The sequence below is a fragment of the Sander vitreus genome, chromosome 21 (assembly GCF_031162955.1).
Source record: "Sander vitreus isolate 19-12246 chromosome 21, sanVit1, whole genome shotgun sequence".
NCBI classification, from domain to species: domain Eukaryota; kingdom Metazoa; phylum Chordata; class Actinopteri; order Perciformes; family Percidae; genus Sander; species Sander vitreus.
In genome coordinates this window covers 14,459,929-14,481,175 of record NC_135875.1, presented here as the reverse complement: position 1 = coordinate 14,481,175, position 21,247 = coordinate 14,459,929, and the positions used below count along the sequence as shown (strand labels likewise).

General features: G+C 39.7%; 4 protein-coding genes across 5 annotated transcripts; 3 read left to right on the top strand and 1 right to left on the bottom strand.

Moving 5' to 3' along the window:
- Positions 1–1,782: 1,782 nt before the first annotated feature.
- On the top strand, positions 1,783–4,039 carry LOC144536484 (ferritin, middle subunit). Its single transcript, XM_078279653.1, has 5 exons — positions 1,783–1,900; positions 2,592–2,695; positions 2,853–2,999; positions 3,110–3,235; positions 3,464–4,039. Exons 2-5 carry the CDS (start codon positions 2,594–2,596, stop codon positions 3,611–3,613), a joined length of 525 nt encoding a protein of 174 aa, XP_078135779.1. The 5' UTR covers positions 1,783–1,900; positions 2,592–2,593; the 3' UTR covers positions 3,614–4,039.
- Positions 4,040–6,019: 1,980 nt separating this feature from the next.
- Positions 6,020–9,736, top strand: syt5b (synaptotagmin Vb). Its single transcript, XM_078279964.1, has 8 exons — positions 6,020–6,242; positions 7,173–7,348; positions 7,446–7,541; positions 7,698–7,865; positions 8,246–8,413; positions 8,578–8,695; positions 8,845–8,978; positions 9,074–9,736. Exons 1-8 carry the CDS (start codon positions 6,020–6,022, stop codon positions 9,281–9,283), a joined length of 1,293 nt encoding a protein of 430 aa, XP_078136090.1. The 3' UTR covers positions 9,284–9,736.
- Positions 9,737–10,389: 653 nt separating this feature from the next.
- On the top strand, positions 10,390–15,697 carry dnaaf3l (dynein axonemal assembly factor 3 like). The gene is made up of 11 exons (XM_078279893.1): positions 10,390–10,471; positions 11,442–11,548; positions 11,647–11,740; positions 11,855–12,009; positions 12,098–12,298; positions 12,445–12,567; positions 12,651–12,773; positions 14,546–14,690; positions 14,996–15,110; positions 15,250–15,324; positions 15,556–15,697. The coding sequence occupies exons 1-11, from the start codon at positions 10,390–10,392 to the stop codon at positions 15,695–15,697; spliced, it is 1,362 nt and encodes a 453-aa protein (XP_078136019.1).
- Positions 15,698–16,072: 375 nt separating this feature from the next.
- LOC144536649 (troponin T, slow skeletal muscle-like) lies at positions 16,073–18,318 on the bottom strand. 2 transcript variants are annotated; one of them, XM_078279894.1, is made up of 10 exons: positions 18,297–18,318; positions 17,840–17,858; positions 17,671–17,746; positions 17,466–17,582; positions 17,241–17,318; positions 17,042–17,155; positions 16,833–16,942; positions 16,572–16,662; positions 16,446–16,486; positions 16,073–16,160 (listed from the first exon to the last, which is right to left on the bottom strand). In XM_078279894.1, exons 4-10 carry the CDS (start codon positions 17,562–17,564, stop codon positions 16,115–16,117), a joined length of 579 nt encoding a protein of 192 aa, XP_078136020.1. In that variant the 5' UTR covers positions 17,565–17,582; positions 17,671–17,746; positions 17,840–17,858; positions 18,297–18,318; the 3' UTR covers positions 16,073–16,114. The 2 variants fall into 2 exon arrangements, with proteins under 2 accessions (XP_078136020.1, XP_078136021.1); XM_078279895.1 differs by having other exon boundaries at positions 17,686–17,746.
- Positions 18,319–21,247: the final 2,929 nt, after the last annotated feature.

Sequence of the window (21,247 nt, the reverse complement as noted above, 5' to 3'; positions counted from 1 at the left end):
CACACTTTAACAGAACATGAAGTCATGACAGTGTTTATGGCCTCATATTTTGGTGCAGTGCTCAATAAAAGTGCTGGGATATCAAAGAAAATGTTGTCCAACGTTATCCATTGGGGAAACATGAGGAGGAAGTAACTTTTATAAATTATATTTTCCGCATTTTCCGCATCAGGCATTACTTTACAATGAGTCTACATATTAGATATTAAGCATACATTGTGCTTAAAAAGCATTTTAATTAACATGTATGTAAACTTACTGTTTTTTTTTTTATTTGGACCATGTCTGCAAGATAACTTGTTTTGTATGACAAGATCCGCACTCTGCAAACTTTGCAGTAAAAGAAATTGTACAGAAAAAATGTCATATCACAAATTTCAGGTGATTTTGTGGGTCTGTCTAGTCTTTCTCTGACTCAGGCTCACAGTATGTGAGGTCATACTGTGCATATGTATACCACTAGATAAATTCCTGTACAATTATTCTGTTAGTCCTTTTCTCTTGGATTGATGCTGAGAAGCTCATCCTTAAATTGTATCACAACTGTTTTAATTCCCTCCTGTCCTGTTCCCACCATCCTCTCAGATTTCCGTCAGATTGCAGCATGTAGCCTCCACACTGCAACTGTGCCACTCCTCTTATTAACCCCCTCTTGCCACCACGTAACACATCACACACCAGAAAATACACTGGATTTTGATATGAGTCCCCATGTACAGTATGTTGATATGCTTAACAAACCAGGGTCTGCTTACCATCTTCATTCTCATATCTTAATTTTCGTCTTCACTCTTACATTGTCTGTAATATGTTGTGCGTCCCCAAATCAACAGGTGGCACAAAACCTCTTTACAGTCTATGATATGAACACATTCATCTGTAGTGACTCAGTGTCAGCACTCTCAAGTATCAAAGCAGGATCAACCAGAAATCATCAAGATTGTATAAAATACTGTTTACTAAGTCAAGGTTCGCCAATCAGGGTTAAAAAAGTAGTGTTCATGTGGGTACCTGCACGTACAGGAATTTCAAGAAAAGAGAGAGTGCATAAGTTAACAAAGGAGGTGGTCAAGAAAGGAAATGTAGAAATGAATATTAAACTGTCAAAGTAGGAGGGGAAAGCATATGGAGGGAAATATCCAAACAGTGGAAACAATATTGGAATAGTGCAGAAAAAGGGAGACACTTACAATAAAATAAAGTAGGAGGAGTGAGAAACAGTGGGGTTAACCGAAAATTATCAGAAAATACAAATAAAATTAAGAATTGGCCAGAGCAGATTGAACAGCACACTTTTTGTAAAAAACTGGGCGCTGCAGTCAGTGGGGAAAAGGAGACGGTGGAGCATGTCCTGATTTCATGCAGTAACTATATACAGGAAAGAAGGGTCGTGTTTGCAGGGCTACATGAGTCGGGACCATTGATAATCAGGATCAAAGATGGGCTTGAAGGGAGGAAAAATATGTTTAATGACGATTAATACCGGTAGGAGGCAGTAATGCAACATATGGGATGCCAACTGCCGTAAAACCATAAAGAAGAAGATGATATGAACACACAAGCGAGCGAGCATTAACTAGCTAGCTGAGTGCTGCAAAGTGCTATTTAGTTTTCTTAAGTCTACAGGATTAGATCGTAAAGTCTAGTTTTATTTTATTTATTTATTTATTTATTTTTATTTTTATTATTATTAAAATGTAACCTCAAGTACTAAAGCCTTGATATTACACACTCCGGTACAGTAGGTGGCGGTATGCACCTAAACAAGTTGGTTGCGATCCGCCATTAAACGTAGAAAAGAAGGAAAGAAAGAAAGAACTAGCTAGCTGTTTCCTGTTGTTAAAACAAGATAAAGCCAGCCACAGTCCTGGCGAAGTAGGGGGTAGAGTCAAGGACCCAGGTGAGTGACAAAAAGCAGATGTGACATTGAAATTTCGCTAATAGACTAAATTTTAGCCGCAGTCAGGTTTAGCTAACTAGTTAATGTGAATGCTAGTTTATGCTTACTTAACGTCAGCTAACAGTTAGCTGTCAGCGTTACTTTAATTTGTAAAGACCTGCGTCAGTAACTAGTTTTTCTTGTTTTAAATGCTTTCAACAAACTAACGTTAATGTTGTTTGTACTTAAACTAACATCGAACTTCAGTTCACTAACGTAACAGCCTACACAATGTGCTAACATTAGCCTAACCTTCCCAACACCTGACTAGAGACGTTAACGTTACATCCCACTTGAACTCAATTATCTTTATAACACATGACGACAGTCTACCTGATGTTTTACTGAAGCCGTTAAATACCGGTTGTATAAAAGCTCACCAGCAAAGACGTGCAGAACTTTGACAAGCTTCACAGGGCGAGTGAACAAAGCCGTTGTTAGTCAAGTTAGCTGGCTAAGGAAAAAAAAAAGGTAAGAAATGTTCTTTGTCTTCTGGACTGTTTTGTGCTACAACACGGGAAACCTGACAGTTACCTGTGGCTTTATCTAAACTGGGGTTGTTTAACCTTATACCAGTCGCATTGATTGAATATGAATATATAGAGTGTGTGTGTGTGTGTGTTTGTGTGTGTTTGTGTTTTTTGTCTTTTAGAAATGCAGTCTGTGGTAAAACAAAACCTCCATTCGGAGACCGAAGGAGACATCAACAAACTCATCAACCTGAAGCTGAATGCATCCTACGCCTACCTTTCTCTGGTAGCGTATGCTTTCTGTATAGTCCCTGTATTAGTCGTATTTGTTATGTAATGTATTTAAATCCTATTTTGCATTGAAATAAAACAATAGAAATTTCCCTCTTTGCTATGATTCTTTTTCATGTGTCTGTACTGTAATCCCTAAATATTTCTTCTAGGGGATGTATTTTGACAGGGATGATGTTGCCCTGCCAAAATTCTCCACTTTTTTCCTGGAGCTCTCTGTGAAAGAGAGGGAACAGGCTGAGAAGCTGCTGGAATATCAGAACATGAGAGGTGGTCGAATTTTGCTCCAGACTATTGCTGTAAGTCCAGACTTTCTTTTTTTAATTTTTAAATGTTTTTTGGGGGGCATTTTATTTCAAGCCATTATTGTCAAGAATGGTACATATATTTATCCAACTTTCTGTTCTAGAAACCAAGTAGAGAGGATTGGAGAGGTGGTCTGGATGCAATGTCCTTTTCCCTGGACTACCAGAAGTCCCTAAACACATGTATCCTTGAGGTGCACCGCAGAGCTGGCGTCCACACTGACCCTCATGTAAGTCTGACACTGTTAGATATACTGTAACTGCTACTTGTTCTCTTTTCTTTAGCTGAGAGATGGATAATATGAAAAATACTTTCTTGCGTGAGTTCAATATGTATTAAACAAAATCTGTCTGTAAGATTTAAGGGATGTTTAATCTTAATATTAACTTTGTCCTAAGTTATTACCTATTTGACCACCTTTTTATAGCTTTTTTTTTTACGTCTTACTTTTTTGTAGCTGTGTGACTTCCTTGAGCAGCACTTCCTGAACGACAGCCATGACACCATCAAGAAGCTGGGCGATTACATTGGCAGTCTGACCCGCATCACTGCGTCTGAGACACACGGTCCTATGGGAGAATACCTCTTTGATAAACATACTCTTTAAACAAGTATAGTGAAATAAGCTCCACATTTCAAAAGATGTATAGAGTCAACAGGGAAAAACGTCCTTCCCACTGTGCATTCTTCTCAGTTAAGAAAACTATACAATATTTTCACAGTTTACCACAAACTTCATTCTTGTACCTCTTCATCTTGTAGCAAAATAACAGAAAAACCTTTTTTTTTCTTTTTTTTTCTCTCGAAAACCACACTGAAAAAATGATGTTCTCATTAATATGGTGCTAAAAACTAAGATTTTCTTAAGCTGTTAATGAGTCGCTTGTTGTTTAGACTCTATTGTGTCATGATTCATGCATTCCAGTGTCAGAGGTTTTTACCCACATCTTTTGTAAGAATGCATGCTATTGAGTCAAATAGATAGTTTAAGATTTGGCGTATCATTGAATAAAGCCAGACTATGCTGACATATCATCTTTGTTAGTGTATTTTTATTTATTTTTTTACAACTATGTTCAATTGTCTAGTCATCTGATCTGTCATGCAGTCTAAATGCACTTTCTGTACTTTTCCTAATGTCAAAAATGTCATGTCTGCCCCTACCGAACACTGATAACAGTGGGACTTTGCTTAGTCACTGTTGGGTGGGAGCTTAATGTTTAACATTAGGCTAACTGACAGTGTGTGGTTAAAAATGACTATGCTGCTTCTTAGTAAATTACATGTTTCAGCAAAGATAAGATTCAGTGTCAGAAGTATGTCAACAGCGTGCATCACAACTAGGCGTACTACTCTGTTAGTGTTTCAGTTGCAATCTAGAGATGCAGTGCTGCCTGCAGCACATCCAAGATAATGATCCAAATATTTTACAGATTGATTTGGATCAAGAGGAAATATGACTGAATGAGAGTAACAGTGTTTACAAAACATCATGTTATAATTAAAATCATTTCTAGTATTGTGTATACTTCCAATCTAAAGGAGTGGCCTCATAGGGGGGAAAAAGGGCCTGTTTATTAGCTGAACTTGCTAAGGGAGGAATAGACTTGCAACGAAGTACAACAGCCCCACAATAACAGCATTACATTTTTATTTTGCTGTGTTAGTCTTTATTTCGTTTTGTTTTCATATGCAGTTTGTTTATCCTTTGGAGGAGGCTGCTGCATGTTGGATTGAAGCCACAGAGATCTCCAGCTGTAGCTGTGAAAACTCGTGGAAGCATGACCGGGGATTACTGTTCCCAGTGCTCTAAATACGGGTATGTGTTTTGTACAGTAAAATGGTAAGCCAATGGACGGGGAGGATGGAATATTTACTCTCAGTGAAAGTTGTTGGTAGATTGACGATTGACTGCGAGGACAGCTATGCTGAGGGGATTAGTGAAGGGCTGGATGCTCTACAATCTCTTCAATGGATAAACACGACCACTGCTGTTTCATCACTCAGTCTAATGAACAGTCACTTTTTCTACTCAAGGAGAAGCATTGAATTACTCAATGTTTAACAGTGGAATATTATATTAAAAGGTGACTGTTGCTCTTTATGCATCTTCGTTCAGAGACGTACAGCAACAGATGTGTTGTCAGCATTCTAATATCGGGAGGAGGGGTGGGGGGGGGGGGATTAAAACAACGCTGCTCTAGTGATTTGCCAGTGCTTTAGCTTTGATAGAAAGGGTTGCAGGCAGCCTGCCAGTCAGAGTCCACAGCATACCGAAGGAACCATGGGTGTGTGAGGGCTACAACGGGCCAAAGGGAAAGCAGCAAAAAATACACTTTGAACTAAAGTTGCTCCAGAAGCTCTGTCGGCATAGAGGGAATTAAAGGAAACATATCAACAGGTAAGAAATACGCATACAATTTCAAGTATTTGTTATGATTAAGAGGCCTCTATTGCAAAAAATGTGAACCAATGAGAAAAGGCTAGACTTAAAAAAAAAAAAAAAAAAAAAATCACATTTGGCTTTGAACATACCCCTTGTTCAAAACGTTTCAACTGGCTAACCTATTGATGTGTATTATTTGCCTATAGTTTCCTGAATAAAACCATCACCCCTAATACACAGCTGTGAAGAGTAACTTATAAATGTGAATATATGCCAATAATATTTTAATTTCAGTCAGCATTGCCATCTATTAAAAAGTAATAGTTATTTAAGGTTTGGGGACCACAGTTAAGATGAGAGAAAAATGGGAATGCAACAAATGGTAATGTGAAAGCGTGGGGTATGGGGCGGGGGAGATGGCAGAGAGAATGAGAGTAACCGAGGGATTAGGGTCAGCCATGTTGAGCATCTGGGTTTAGATGGCTTTGAACTGTACTGCAACGCATGGGCATAGGGATTACACAGCGCACATACGCAGTTGTGTTATCTCTCACTGTAGGAGCCAGCATCATAGAGAACGTAACAAACCAACATGAACTGCATTGCTTTGCTGTTTTGACAGGTGACATGAGGTTGGCCAGTGTTGGGGTCCGGGCCCGGAGGGCTGCAGAGACGTCTGAACCCGACCCAGAGGAAGTAACGGAGCCAGTTCACCATGAGCACTCACATACAGAACACCATGAGCACTCGCATACAGAACACCATGAGCACTCGCATACAGAACATCACTCCGGCCATGACTACAACCACATGAAGGACAAGTTCATGAATGAACTTGGTCATCTGCCAAGTAAGCCACTTCTAGAATTTCAATTGTATAACTTCATGTACACGTTTGTTAAAATAAAGGGTATATCTTTGATTATTTTTTAAAGAGGAAATTCCCCCCTCTGTATATAATTGACATGATCTATAAATATTATTACATATTCCGTTGACCACTGTAGTCTAGCTTTCTTAAAAGTTCAAGATATAATGTTAAGTGTTTTTGACATATTTAACATGGTATAAAGAATGATTTTAAAGAAATATGAGCTTGTTTTGGGTATTATACCTACTATCTTCGACATTCCTGCCCATGGAAAGTGCATCAGAGTTGTTTTTCCCTTTAATGAACAACTACTGCTGAGGTGGTTTGAGTAAAGCACTTAATGATGAACTGTGCTGCTGGGGTCTGTGGCTGTACTGTGCAGGGCCCCTCCCAGCTTACAGTGTCTTATTATCTGATTGTGGAGAAGGGTGTTGCTGACAGCACACATGCATGCTCAGCAAACCGTCCCTAGATTAACAAGTGCTGTAAATGATTCTATTATATTCACATTTTATTTCTATAGTATCATATTTCATTTCAATTATATTAAGCATTACGCTGTTCTGTTCCCAAGCTCTAGAAAAGCGGTTTATGTTGAATCATATTAGTTGGAACTGATTGAGATTATAGAAGTAAACTGATGTGGACGATTTAAATCCTCTTGAAGATCCTGACGTGTAAGACTTTTACAAAGCCTTCGATTGAGAGGGTAGTGTTTAGAAGTTCAGAAGTCTATTGAAAGATCAGATTCAAATATATGTTTTTGTTTGTTTTGTGTTGTTGTTTGGTGGTCGGGTAACGGATCAGGGGATCCAACATCCACTCCTTCCGCCATCATAAGCATACTCCCATTTTGCATACAGTGAATACTGATACTGTAAGTGAATTCACCTTTCTTTTATTTTGCAGTTCCCATGTGGGCAGTAGCAGCCATTGTTGTGGTGGTTCTGGTTTTGGTGGCATGCCTCATCTTCTGTCTTTTCAAGAAATGCTGCGGGAAAAAGAAAAAGCCAAAGAAAGTGAGGGAGAGGAAGACGGGTCGCCGCAAAAAGGAAAAGGAAGGTGAAGGAGAGGCTGGAGAGAAGGTACGTGATTTCCAGTTACCACAATATTGTATAATCGTACCTGAAATAGATCTTCATGATGAATATCCAATGCACTGACATTTTTAAATGGCAGGAGGGGGAGGTGAAAAAGGAAGGAGAGGATGAGGAGAAAGAACAGGAAAAGTTGGGTAAACTGGAGTTCTCCTTGGACTACAACTTCACAGATGCTCAGGTAGGCTCTGTGTGAAAACACAACCATTGTCAGTTTCATTAAAGGCATTCATATTAATGATTAAATTATAAGGACTCAACAAATAACTATCAGGAAGGAATGTCGATGCTCTATTCCTGACCATTGATCATTCTGACACTTGTCTTTCCTCTGAAGCTTATAGTGGGCATCCTTCAGGCTCAGGACCTTGCTGCTATGGACATGGGGGGGACCTCGGACCCTTATGTTAAAGTCTTTTTGTTGCCAGACAAAAAGAAGAAGTACGAGACCAAAGTTCAACGCAAGAATTTATGCCCCATTTTCAACGAGACTTTTATCTTCAAGGTACCATGTGCCTGACTCTGTGCCTTTCTCGACTGGATGTTGTTTGTGTTTCGTTAGATCTTTCTCTTGTCTTTATGCCTCTGTCGCAGCTTGTGTTGGTGCTCCAGGTTATTGATGACATGTCACTTTTTACCCCTCGTGACGCCGACATTTGGCCTACGTATATCTCTGCTTCCCCTCGTCTTAGTCTTTCGTTCCCTGAGTGGCGTCTGTCAAGGTATCCCTCCCCAAAAATATTAAAGCAGTATGTTCTTAATTGTCTCCGGTCACTTTATGTTCTCTATTGTTGTATAGATATGTACATTTTTGTAACATGTAAACAAAATTATCTTACCTTTCCCTATTGTATGTCTTAATATTTTAATAACCTCTCTTTCTAGATCCCGTATGCTGAGTTGGGCGGAAAGACTTTGGTGCTGCAGGTTTTTGACTTTGATCGTTTCTCCAAGCATGATATGATCGGCGAGATAAAGATTCCCATGAACAGCGTTGATTTGGGCCAGCCATTGCAACAGTGGAGAGACGTGGAGAGTGGTGAGAAGGAAGAGGTATGATATATTGTGTTATTGTTTGTTATATTGCGTGTATTTATATAAATATACTCTGTCTTGCTTCTAAAAATGAAGAAATAATGATTATCAGCAGATTTATAAAAAGTGTATTCATTTAAATGTGATGGGACATGCTGGTAATCCATAATTGTTCTTTTCAGCAAGAAAAACTGGGTGATATTTGCGTTTCTTTACGGTATGTACCCACTGCTGGAAAACTGACAGTGAACATCATGGAGGCAAAGAATCTGAAGAAAATGGATGTTGGTGGCTTATCAGGTAATTAGGCCTCCTGCCCCTTATTATCTCTCTGTCAAATATTTGCTTAATTCCTTATAAAATTTTACTTTGACAAACTTCAGTCCAATGAGGAAATAAAATAGTCCAACAAAACACAACTATATTGCCATCTTTTCCTTTTCCATAAGATCCGTTTGTGAAGATTGTTCTTCAGCAAAATGGGAAACGGATTAAGAAGAAAAAGACGACAGTCAAGAAAAACACGCTCAATCCTTACTTTAATGAGAGTTTCAGCTTTGATGTCCCCTTTGAGCAGATACAGGTAGGCTTTGTTTCAAATCAATTTGAAACTTAACAGACACTAAGTGGTGATATGGGGAACGATTTGATAACGCATCTTACTTTTTTGTTTTTCAGAAAGTGCAGGTCGTCCTCACAGTGTTTGACTATGATAAACTTGGGAGCAATGACCCCATTGGAAAAACCTTTATGGGTTATGGAGCTACAGGAGTTGGCCTGCGGCACTGGTCAGAAATGCTTGCCAATCCCAGACGTCCAGTAGCCCAGTGGCACACTCTCCTGCCAGAAGAAGAAGTCGATGCAGCAGTCAAAGCAAAACCTCGTTAGAGTCGCACCTTGTTTTAGTCTGACATACTGCTGATATATTATAAAACGATACTTATTGTTAATCCTGATGTTTTGTCAATTTGCATATTCTGTTTTCCATTTTGTATCTTTTAAGGTACTTTAGTAAGTATAGTGTGTGTGTGTGTGTGTGTGTGTGTGTGTGTGTGTGTGTGTGTGTGTTTAATTTGTGTTATATTTGTTTACTTGGAACACTTGGAAATCACTTATCTGTAAATGTGCGTCTTTTGTGTATGCTAGTTTAGTAAAATTTGAAAGCATAAAGAAAGGATTTCAGATCACACTGTTCTGAAAAGGTACTCTGGAGACATGGTTGTAGAGCTTCTACTTCTCATGGCATGTACACTGGGCCTTTTTTGCTCTGTTTGTTGTCATATGGTGCAACAGATTCCTGAAACCTGCATGTTGTAATGCTCTGGATTTTTTCGAATGACAATAAACCCATCTGTCTCTTACTCTCCTACCTTTATTTAAATTAGTCTTAGTTTATGTTCTTACTGTATAAGTAATCAAATAAAACATTTAAGAGTTGTAGAAATTACTCTAGAATACTATTACATACAGAAGCGTATTATAGATTATAGAAATTATCCAACATTTTTTCACCATAATAGTCTGTTGGATTTAAAATCTCAAAACAGGAGTATCAATTTCAGCCACCGGGAGATGGCGTCTGTCCTCTCCATTGAGAAGCTGTTGCATAGTAACAGAACCCAAACTTTCTGATCCAACGGTTAGCTGCAAACTAATACAGCTTGCCAGGTGAGTTTTGTCATCATTTTTGTTTCGCTGTCTATGACCATTTATCACTATATTGAGGCAAGCGACGGGTTTGTGTTCATGCATAACAGCTAAATTAATAAGCTAACAATGTATTTTCTTTTTTACCGAGTAAACTTTACTGTTGGCTAGCTAACCTAGCGTTAGTTAACGTTCGTGCTAACATTTAGACTGTGTCAATGCCAACTGAGACTCTGTTAAAACATTAACATTACCTCTAACGTTACTGGTTGAGTCCTGATGTGAACCACTTACAGTCAGGTGTCCGGCTTGGTTTGTCTTTTTTCTTTACACAGGATTACTACAGGATGAGTGCCGGACGGGCATCTGAGGGCGCTGGCTGCATCACCTGGTGGGGCTTCAGCCCTGCACGCGACCTGCTGAGTACGGGTGAGAGCTTCAGGTGCACGTGGATGCGTGGTCCTTCTAAATGCGTTACATCAAAATTAGCTTCACTTCGACCAACCTACTGCATAATAATGATCCTATAATACAAAAATGAAACACTAACAATGGTTATTCTGCACAATGAGTACTATCACTTTTGACACTTTTAGCATACGTAAGTACATTTTGACTTATACTAGTAAAGGAGTATTTTGTTTATAGTGTGATATTGCCACGGATTTTATGTCATACTGATAGATAAAGCATTACAATCAGTGGTGTAGCACATATTTCTGGGCCCTGTAGAAAGGCATTCTCTATGGGCCCCTCCCCACATCCACAGCTATTCATTCTAGCATCTATCTGGGCCCTCCTGTGGTACTCAGTCCCCTTTCCACCCCCAGTCCGACACCCTTGATTACAAAAACGGAAGCGGAAATTAACATGAGTTTTAATTCATTCAGCGATGTAGCCTACACAAATCTAGACAATTATTAACACTGAAACAATCAGATATAAAACTGCATTAACAGTGGCCTCAAACTAAAACATAACTTCTTACTTAAAACTTTTAACCCAGACTGTAATATCGTATTGGTATCTACTGTAAGGTTATTGCACTGAATACAGTGTTTCTGTTATTTTGTCCATAGCATTTAGATAGCACAAGAGATACAGTATATAAATGCTTATTTTTCAATTAAGAATAGAAGCTAAATTCTGCCAATGATAAATGATTCATAAACAGAAACAGCTGTAGAAGAACACTGCCTAAATAATCTACAAATGGTAAAATTTTGATTTATTTATCATTTAAATATCGGAATAAAGAAGACTACAAATGCCAAAGACACATTTTGGTTTGTACTGAAAAACTATTATGGTTAGTTACCCAACCCTTGAATTATGGTGTGTTGTACTACTGTATCCTCTCTCTCTCTCTCTCTCTCTCTCTCTCTCTCTCTGTGCCCAGGCCCTGTGAGGCTTGAAGGGGAGGTCAATGTTTTACTGGTTGGCAGTGGAGATCCACGACATATTTTGAAAACCATTTCTGGTTTGCAGGACCACGAAAGCCTTAATGTGAGCCTCTCTCTTAAACTGTTATGTGACCCCCCCCCCCTGAGAACAAATTGATATGTTATACTGTGAGCTGCAAACTTCTCTCTGCTCTACTGCAGGTGTGGGTGATAGAAAACAGCATGGAGGTGGTGGCTCGACAGCTGCTGCTCCTCTACCTGGCACTGATGCCAAAGGAAAGCATGGGAAATAATGGTTGGATTAATAGATGTTGTTACATTATTAGGTTTATAAATGTTCAGTAAAAATTCTAATACAGATATGTGTCCCAAACATTGAAGTTATTTTGCAACGATTTTTATTTTTTAGAGAAGACTGAGGTTTTCCTGGAGTTGTTTGGGAACGGTGAGATCCGCAGTCAGACAGAACAGACACTGAGACGAGCGGCATTACAGCTCTCTCTGTCTGTTACTGAAACACTGGAGACAGCCACACACCCCTGTCTGAACGCAAGTCTTCTCAAGGTACGATCATTTGTAAAACAAGCCTGTCCTCTGTGTTTCTTTAAGATCTTATGATTGATGAACTTCCATACTCTGAATATTTCTACAGTTTAAGGAGCGAGATGAGCTGGCCAGGGTATTCAAGTTGTGGCTCCAGCCTCAGCCTTCATCATCTTCATCTGAGTGCTCTGCCCCTATCTTAATGTCCAAAGCCTGGGATTATCGGGTCAGGCAGCACCTTGGAACACGCTACGACTCCAAGAAGAGCTGCTTTGACTGGGACCTTACAATGAAACTGCACGAGAAAGGGGTATTTCAATATTTTGTGTGCTTTCCTATGTTTGTTGATTAAAATGTGCTTCCAATATTTGCTCTCAGAAATATTTTTTTCAAAGGACAAAAATGTGGTGGATTATATGTTGCACTGAAGGATGGACACTCTTTATGTGTGTGCAGTGTGGTGTCATCAACAAACAACAATATACGCAATGGAGGGAACGAGGTTTGGCGTTCGAAATGAGGGAAGGTGTCTACCAAATAACCAATCCAAGTTTGCTCTCTTCAAGAGTGTTCAATCAGGTGAGTGTTTGTTTTCCTGCACAATCTTTCTACACAATGCAGCAATAAGACCACATGAAGGAACTTTGCCTGTGTCTGGACAGAAAGGGGACAAAGTGGCTGTCAGGGGCTACTGGGGAGACATTGTTTCCAGTCCTTACCTCTCCTTTGGCATTGAAACTGACGACAAGAGCCTGCTGAAGACACAGAATGGACAACACATAAAGGTAAAATATACAGTAGTAATAGCAAGGATTACATGTTAGATTATAGTTACAGTAGTGTGAAAAAGTGTTTGCCCCCTTCCTCATTTCCTGTTCCTTTGCATGTTTGTCACACTTAAGTGTTTCGGAACATCAAACCAATTTAAACAATAGTCAAGGACAACACAAGTAAACACAAAATGCAATTTGTAAATGAAGGTGTTCATTATTAAAGGTGAAAAAAAATCCAAACCATCATGGCCCTGTGTGAAAAAGTGATTGCCCCCTAAACCTAATAACTGGTTGGGCCACCCTTAGCAGCAACAACTGCAACCAAGCGTTTGCGATAACGTGCAATGAGGCTTTTACAGCGTCCTGGAGGAATTTTGGCCCACTCATCTTTGCAGAATTGTCCTAATTCAGTTACATTAGAGGGTTTTCGAGCATGAGCGGCCTTTTTAAGGTCATACCACAACATCTCAATAGGATTCAGGTCAGGACTTTGGCTAGGCCACTCCAAAGTCTTCATTTTGTTTTTCTTCAGCCATTCGGTGGTGGACTTGCTGGTGTGTTTAGGATCATTGTCCTGCTGCAGGGACCCAAGTTCGTTTCAGCTTGAGTACACGAACAGATGGTCGGACATTCTCCTTCAGGATCTCTTGGTAGACAGCAGAATTCATAGTTCCTTTTATCACGGCAAGTCTTCCAGGTCCTGAAGCAGCAAAACAGCCCCAGACCATCACACTACCACCACCATATTTTACAGTTGGTATAATGTTCTTTTTATGAAATGCAGTGTTCCTTCTCGCCAGATATACTTGGACACACACCTTCCAAAGAGTTCCACTTTTGTCTCATCGGTCCACAGAATGTTGTCCCAAAAGTCTTGGGGATCATCAAGATGTGTTCTGGAGAAAGTGAGACGAGCTTTGATGTTCTTTTTGCTCAGCAGTGGTTTTCTCCTTGGAACTCTGCCATGCAGGCCATTTTTGCCCAGTCTTTTTCCTGATGGTGGAGGCATGAGCGCTGACCTTAACTGAGGCAAGTGAGGCCTGCAGTTCTTTGGACGTTGTTGTGGGGTCTTTTGTGACCTCTTGGATGAGTCGTCGCTGCGCTCTTGGGGAGTAATTTTGGGCGGCCGGCCACTCCTGGGAAGGTTCACCACTGTTCCATGTCTTCGCCATTTGTGGATAATGGCTCTCACTGTGGTTTGCTGGATTCCCAAAGCTTTGGAAATGGCTTTATAACCCTTTCCAGACTGATAGATCTCAATTACTTTCTTTCTCAATTGTTCCTGAATTTCTTTGGGTCTCGGCATGATGTGTAGCTTTTAAGGATCTTCTGGTGGACCTTACTGTGTCAAGCAGCTCCTATTTAAGTGATGCCTTGATTGTGAACAGGTGTGGCAATAATCAGGCCTGGGTGTGGCTAGAGAAATTGAACTCAGGTGTGGACAACCACAGTTATAGTATGTTTTAACAAGGGGGGCAATCACTTTTTCACACAGGGCCATGATGGTTTGGATTTTTTTTCTCCTTTAATAATAAACACCTTCATTTACAAATTGCATTTTGTGTTTACTTGTGTTGTCCTTGACTTTTGTTTAAATTAGTTTGATGTTCCGAAACACTTAAGTGTGACAAACATGCAAAGGAACAGGAAATGAGGAAGGGGGCAAACACTTTTTCACACCACTGTATGTCTCCACGTCCTTTGATTGTACAGTAGCAGTAACTTGTTGTTCATACACTGAGGAACATATTAACGTCTGTCCCTTGCTTTCCTTACATCCACAGACAGCCCAGGATATCTCCTTTGCAAACGTACAGAAATTGTTCCAGTCCCTGTCCAGGAGACGGGGCTGCCCCACCACTTTTCAGTCAGACGCAGAGCCAGAGGAGCCATCCCCAGAGGCTGACGGAAAATCTGTCAGCATTAACGGTAAACGGCTGTTAACACTAGCAGGCCTGTGGCTTTAGTTGATTGCCAGTGCAGTGCAGGTAAGGACAGCTCATGCAATAACAAAAGCTGTTTAACTCAAAGTGAAAATGTTCAGACTGAGGTAAATGATTGCATTTGACTATGTTGCATCATTTCTTGTTTCAATGGGAACTAAGCTTTTCAATATATGGTAGATCACTTCCAATCCTTCCGAAACCTGTTTTGATGTTAAGCACACAGAAAACAGTAACGTAACAACTGAAACGTGATGGTTTTAGCACTGCATTTTCTCAAATCCTCTTCAGACTTGATGTGTCTGAATGGGATCTCTGTGACCTTCCTGCCAATGGACTCCCTTAACAAACTGCCAGAAAAACAGAAATACTCCCACTTCTTTAACATTATCTACTTCTCTGCCAGGTGAGAACCTTTTTTCTCTAATGTTCTAATAGATCATTTCACTCAATAAAAATTAATAACAATATAGTACCTTAACCCATAATAGGATTCCTTCACCATCAGACTGATATGACTACTTTTTGTTTCCCTCTCTGTAAAGCTGCGTGCACCAGTTTGGCCCGACGACGAGACAGATTGCAGCACCAGACGCTGTGATTGTCGTGGAGTTGGCCAAGTGAGGGTTTTTATAGTAACAGAGCTTGTTACCATGGTGACAGTACAATCACCAAGAGTACAGTAACTATGCTATGTTGTACACAAGTGTATTTGCTTTTCTGTATCTGATTATTTCGTGTTTGCTACATATCCACCCATCTGCTAGTTCACAGATAAAACGTTAATAATACCTTTATTTGCAGTTGTTACATTTAAGTTGGATGTGTGTGTCTATGTGTGTGTATTGCAGGTACATTTTGGATGTGAACAAAGAGCAAGAAGCAGGCTTTGCAAAGAAAGTGGTGAGCATCGCTCTGGAGGCTGAATTTGAGCCGTGGTGTGAGGGGAAGAGTGATGACGTCCATGCTGTTTTCGTACCACAGAGGAAGTAAAGGTGCTTCATATCATCTGCTCCCATTGTCAGCAGCTTTACCTTCACAATATACAACAGTCAACCAGATATTGCAGACAGAGATAATTTATTTTTAATTCATAAGGAAGTTACCCAGCCAATAAGTAGCAACTGAGTGGCCCCAGATAGTAGTTCCTTTTTGTTTGTAGTAGCTGTGAACTTTTCTATGTTTACATTTTCAAGAATATTAATTTGATTTCATTTCCATTTTGAATGACATGCTAGAAAATGTCTTTTTAAAAGATTGTCCATTAAAAAAATTGTCCATTTAACGTATACATGCATTTAATAATAATAATAATAATAATAATTACAGATGTCATTGCAAGTTGATGTATTTCACTAAAAATGTCACATGAAAACTGCCCCCTTGTTTCATTGTGCCTTCTGTGTGAGTTCACTTCCAGCGTCCTCCGACCTTCCCCTTACCATGGACCTTTTTGCTGCATTGAGACAAGAAAAAATATACAGTTGATTATTAACAGTCAGAGTCGGCACAGAAATGACCAGCAAGTGTGACTGTTTGAGTATCACTTCATGTTCACATCTTAGATGTGAGCATCCTGTGCATAATATGACTTTCAAGAGCTATGAGTTTGGCATTTCCTGTGTTTATGCGACTGTTGCCATCCATCCGTGGTATGTTTGCATAGTCGATGGAATGTAGCTCTCTACAATGCTCTAGTTTTTGGGGTGTTAAGGTTGTTTAATTGTAGATTTTGACTCACAATTTCTGAGCATTTTGGATTCTGTTCAGGAGGACGTTGATCTGGAAAACACAAACAGACTCTGACCCTCACAAATTAGCCATTTTTAAAATACCAGTTTTGTATATTCTCAGCTAAATTGGTCACCTCATACTTCTGCCTCCTCGTCTTCTCAGTCAGGTCAAATTTCTCAGACTCAAGCTGGTAGATCCATTCCCACATCTCCTTGGCTCTCTCTCTAAAACACAGCAGCATTAACAACTTGACATGACAGAAAAATGCACCTTTTGTGGCAGCAGTTTGAAATAGTATGCACCAGGCTTACCAAGCTGGCATTCCTACAACATGAAGCTGGATTAAAATGTAATGAATGTTTAAGCATCAGTCTTTAATGGGCCTTAAACTGACCTCAGGTCGTCCTCTCTCAGGGTCTCAACAGCCAGTGGCTTGCGTCTTTCTGCCAGAGTTGTCTTCTTGATTTCCCTCGCAGTTTGCTTTTTGCCTCGCCTCTGCTCTGCCTGCAGAAAACAAACACAACTCACTTTCTAGGAGGATCAGACACACATGAACTCTGACCGTTATACAGTAACACACCTGCCTAAATGTATTATTCTTACCTTGGCCAGGAATCCTCCAAAGTGAGCCCCCATGTTGGAAAGCACTTTCTTCTTCTTTGCCTCATCTTCGGCCCTCTTCTTCGCCTCTTCGTCCTCTTTCCTCTGTCTCTCCTCCTGAGGAGGTCATCTTAAGATGTTTACTTAAAGTGTTCTTTTGGATTAAAAAAACATACGTAATACAATGTTAAACATTAATTACCGCAATCCGTGTCTGTCTGTGACGCTCTTTTTCAGCCCTCACACGCTGCTGCTCAGCTCTTTCTGCCCGGCGGCTCTCCTATAACACAAAATAACACTTCAGCTGGACTTTTACACAGGGCTCTTTAATCATTGTTTTTCTGAATAGTCAGTGTATCCTGACAAATCTCTTTCTCAGACAAATGCATGGGGAAGAAATGGAAAGACAGCATGGGAAAGGCATTACAATCCTGTCTTTGAGTCCAATCAGCTCCTCTTCCTCTTTCTTCCTCTGCTCAAAGTGGACATCGATTAGAGTCTGCAGCTCCAGAAGATCTTTCTCCATCCTCTTCCTATGGATATCCTAACAGGGGCCAGTGAATACCCAGATCAGGATTATGTAATTGCAGTTTTTGGTCCTGTGATTGTGTAAATGTTCCATTAACAACAACCTTGAAGGAACATACATCAAAGTCAACCCTCTCCCCCTCAGGGATTTTAGGGGCAGCGAGCTGTGTGACCAGCGGCCTGTAAAATAATATGAATGCGACATTAATATACACGATCAGATCATTTTTTACATCTACAAAGTATTTTAATGTTTAGTATTTCCATGCGTACTTGTATTTGGGGCGCTCTTCTTCAACAGGACAGTCAGAACAGCAACAAAAAAAAGTGAATCAGTTCATTTTGTATAAACAGCAGTTCTATTTGAAAACACAACAGAGGAAATGAATCCAAGTTTAACTCTAATAGGCAAAGATGCATAAAGCAAATTAATACTTTAAAAAGCTACAGTTCACGGCCACTGTTTCTAACCGTGACTTGCACTACAGAAGATAAACAGCACTTTAAATTAAAGGTTTAAAGTTTCCTGTTCAATTTGAATATACAGTAAATGTATATTTAGAGTTCCTGGGAAAACACCGGACGGATTACAATATGTAAATCAATTTTTACAGTTTAATGGATGTCTTGTGCTTTCACTCACAGGTTGCTGTTATAGCTTGTATCTGAATATTTTATTTTCTAAGCAAATAGTCTATTAAATCAACACAACCCAGCATCAAAGTCTCACCTCCCTCTCCCTGCTCCTCATCTTCTTCTAGAAGAGAAAAGAAAGAGTGACACAGCGATTGAGTTGAGAGAAACAGTGAAACTGCGGCTTTATTAATTAAATAAGTGAATGTCCTTACCCTCCTGATGGCCTCTTAATGAAAAAGAATTGAAAGAATACATCAGACACGCCATAAAACTAATACATACATGAATGTAGAAAAGTTGAACTGGTAGCAATGGATTTACTCACCCGTGAACTTCTAAATCAGACATGGTGACACTGGAGAGAAAACCATAAATATACAAATCATACTGTTATCAATAACAACAGCAACAACATTAGCCAAATATATGAAAGGTGTCATTTATAGATGATTTTTTCCAACAGTAGTTTGTAGAGTACATCTTCAAAAAACACAAAATTGGCTTCTAATTTGCAAACAAATAATCCAATGTTACATTATGCTGCAAACACAGGACATAGACAGTTGACTGAAGTTGACCATCAACTCCCTAAAAACAGGAAGTTTTGACAAACTTTAAGCTGGACTGTGTAACTGCAAAAACAAACTTTTGTCCACTTAAAAGTGAAGAGCATAATTCATAAGCAATGAAATGCAGCTTCACTCCATTCATTAAACTGAGGAGTTTTGGTGCTACAGCCTAATATGGTCTGGCATGGCAAGTATCTTATTGTGGCAAACGTTAACTAACTTTAGATGCTGTAGATATTGCTGCATAACGTTTCTTTTCTGGATCAGTTTGCTGGATTTTGTCTCTTCTCTATTTGTGCCACTGTTACACAACATTTTACATAGACAGTAAAAAGAATGGACACAACGACCCCATAGACTCTGGACGGAGACCACTGAAGGCCATTAGAAGTACTTTTCCAGTGATGGCTGAGCGTTACTGCGCAGCCTCAAACTAAGCTTGCCGACGTAGCTGTGACGTGAGCAACCTGTCTGAAAGAAATCTCAATCATTCCTATTCTTGCAGAGACGGAGAGCGTAGGTATATGTAAGGAGATAACATAGGCACAGGCTAATTATTGCTAACTAACATGCTAGTTAACATTAGTAATTAAACTTAAACTGCTAATGTAAGTCAAAACTGCCTGCGAGCTTCTCCTGTACTGTACGGTAATTCCTCTACTATGCGACAGTAAGTCACGTGGTTATGACACAATCGTTAGCCTATTTTTACAAAAACGCCTGCTACGGAGCCATAACGTGAGGTACAAGGTAATGGAGCCTTTTATACATTGCTGTGTTTCTTTAGAAATAAACAATGGACAAATAAAGTCTTTAAACGCTTCAGATGTAAAGTTATTCGCTGTCAAAGTGACATCAAAATGAATGGCAGTCAATGGGATGCTAACGGGGGGGGTTGATGGCTTGATAGCAACTAAATGGCTAAATGGCATAGGAGCTACGCCTTGTGGAGGCTGGCTTACCCCCTTGACATTTTAGCTCAGTCAGGACACCCAATGATGACACCTTTAAAGCAACTGACTCAAAAATGTTGGGAAAAATTAATTTCTTTTGTAGTTGTCACTTGTAGCCACAGTGGTCACTGTTCAGCAAAAGTTACATAGTCTAAACATAATATTTGACTATGCACACACAAAAAGATAGATTAATAGAAGATGATCAGTTGATATGTTTGCATGTCTTAAAAACTACTGTGTCCTGATGTCAAAAAATGTAATTGTGAACAAATTTTGGCCACTACACATTCAATGCAGGGGTGTTTTTGTTCAAAGAAGAAGATAAAATAGACTTTATTAATCCCACAGTGGGGAAATCCCTATGCTACAGCAGCTCAAAAGAAAATGTACATGCATCAGAACAACACAAATACACATTAAGTAGACATAGGAGAAAAAAATATACATAAAGTATAAAGGGGAAGGCCATTTGTAGCTAATGATCTAGGAATAGAAGAGGCCACAGTGTCCTGTTACCCAGGATAAGAGTGGGCTATGAGCTGGCCAATCCTTGTTTAATTTGATTTACAAGAGAGAATGTGGGATGGAGAGATTAAGCTGGTCGGTTGGCTGCCATTAACACCAGCCAAGTCCTCTATTAAATTTTGATCTACTCACAGTCTCCCTGACCTGAAGGGATATTTAAATGTGTGTGGAGCCACATACATATTTTAGCATTCCTAACCATAACTTTAGCAGCTTATATATGTATTCCAGTGGGACTTGTTAGAGGCGATACAGTATTATCCATTTACGAAGTCAAAACTGTCTAATGAGCTGCAGTCAAACCCAACAAACAAACAAACTAAATTGGTTTCTGGGCAGACACTCCAGCAGTAGACCAATTTTCAAAACACTATTTTCAATGCAAACAATTGGAAGCCCCCCCAGGCTGTCTGCCTTTGAGTGTATTAACATGGTAGATCAAGCACTGAGGCCGCCCAAGTCTCTCAGATCCCTTCATAGTTAGTTTTTAGCCAAGATCTCAGAGCAAATCTGAATAAACACCGGGCTCATGGACCAAAGGCAGATGAAGGACTGGGAGAGGAATTCATCACATCGCTTCACTGTTGAATGTTTCTGGCCAAACTGACCAACAGATGGACAGAGAGGCCCAGGCACCAAGAATAACTTGTCATAGATAGATAGATAGAAATTTGTGATTAAAAGTGTAATACCTGTTTCTTTTGTGTTTGCAGCTTTGTTTTCGGTCTCAACTATTGTAGGAAATATCTGGCTCTAGTTATTAAATGTTCCACTGTGCTCACTAGCTAACATCACTTGCTGATTTTCTGTCTATCGATTGGTACTGGCCAGGTAGCTACAGTGGGTTATCAGAGTTTTTTTTTTTTGCTAAAGCAGCTGTGAGAATGGTGAGAGTCATTCAGAGCAGACTGGGCTTTTATACAGGTATATTCAGACAGGCAGCATGAGAAAAATAATGTTTTCATTAACATTAAAGCATGTAAACATGTTCCAGT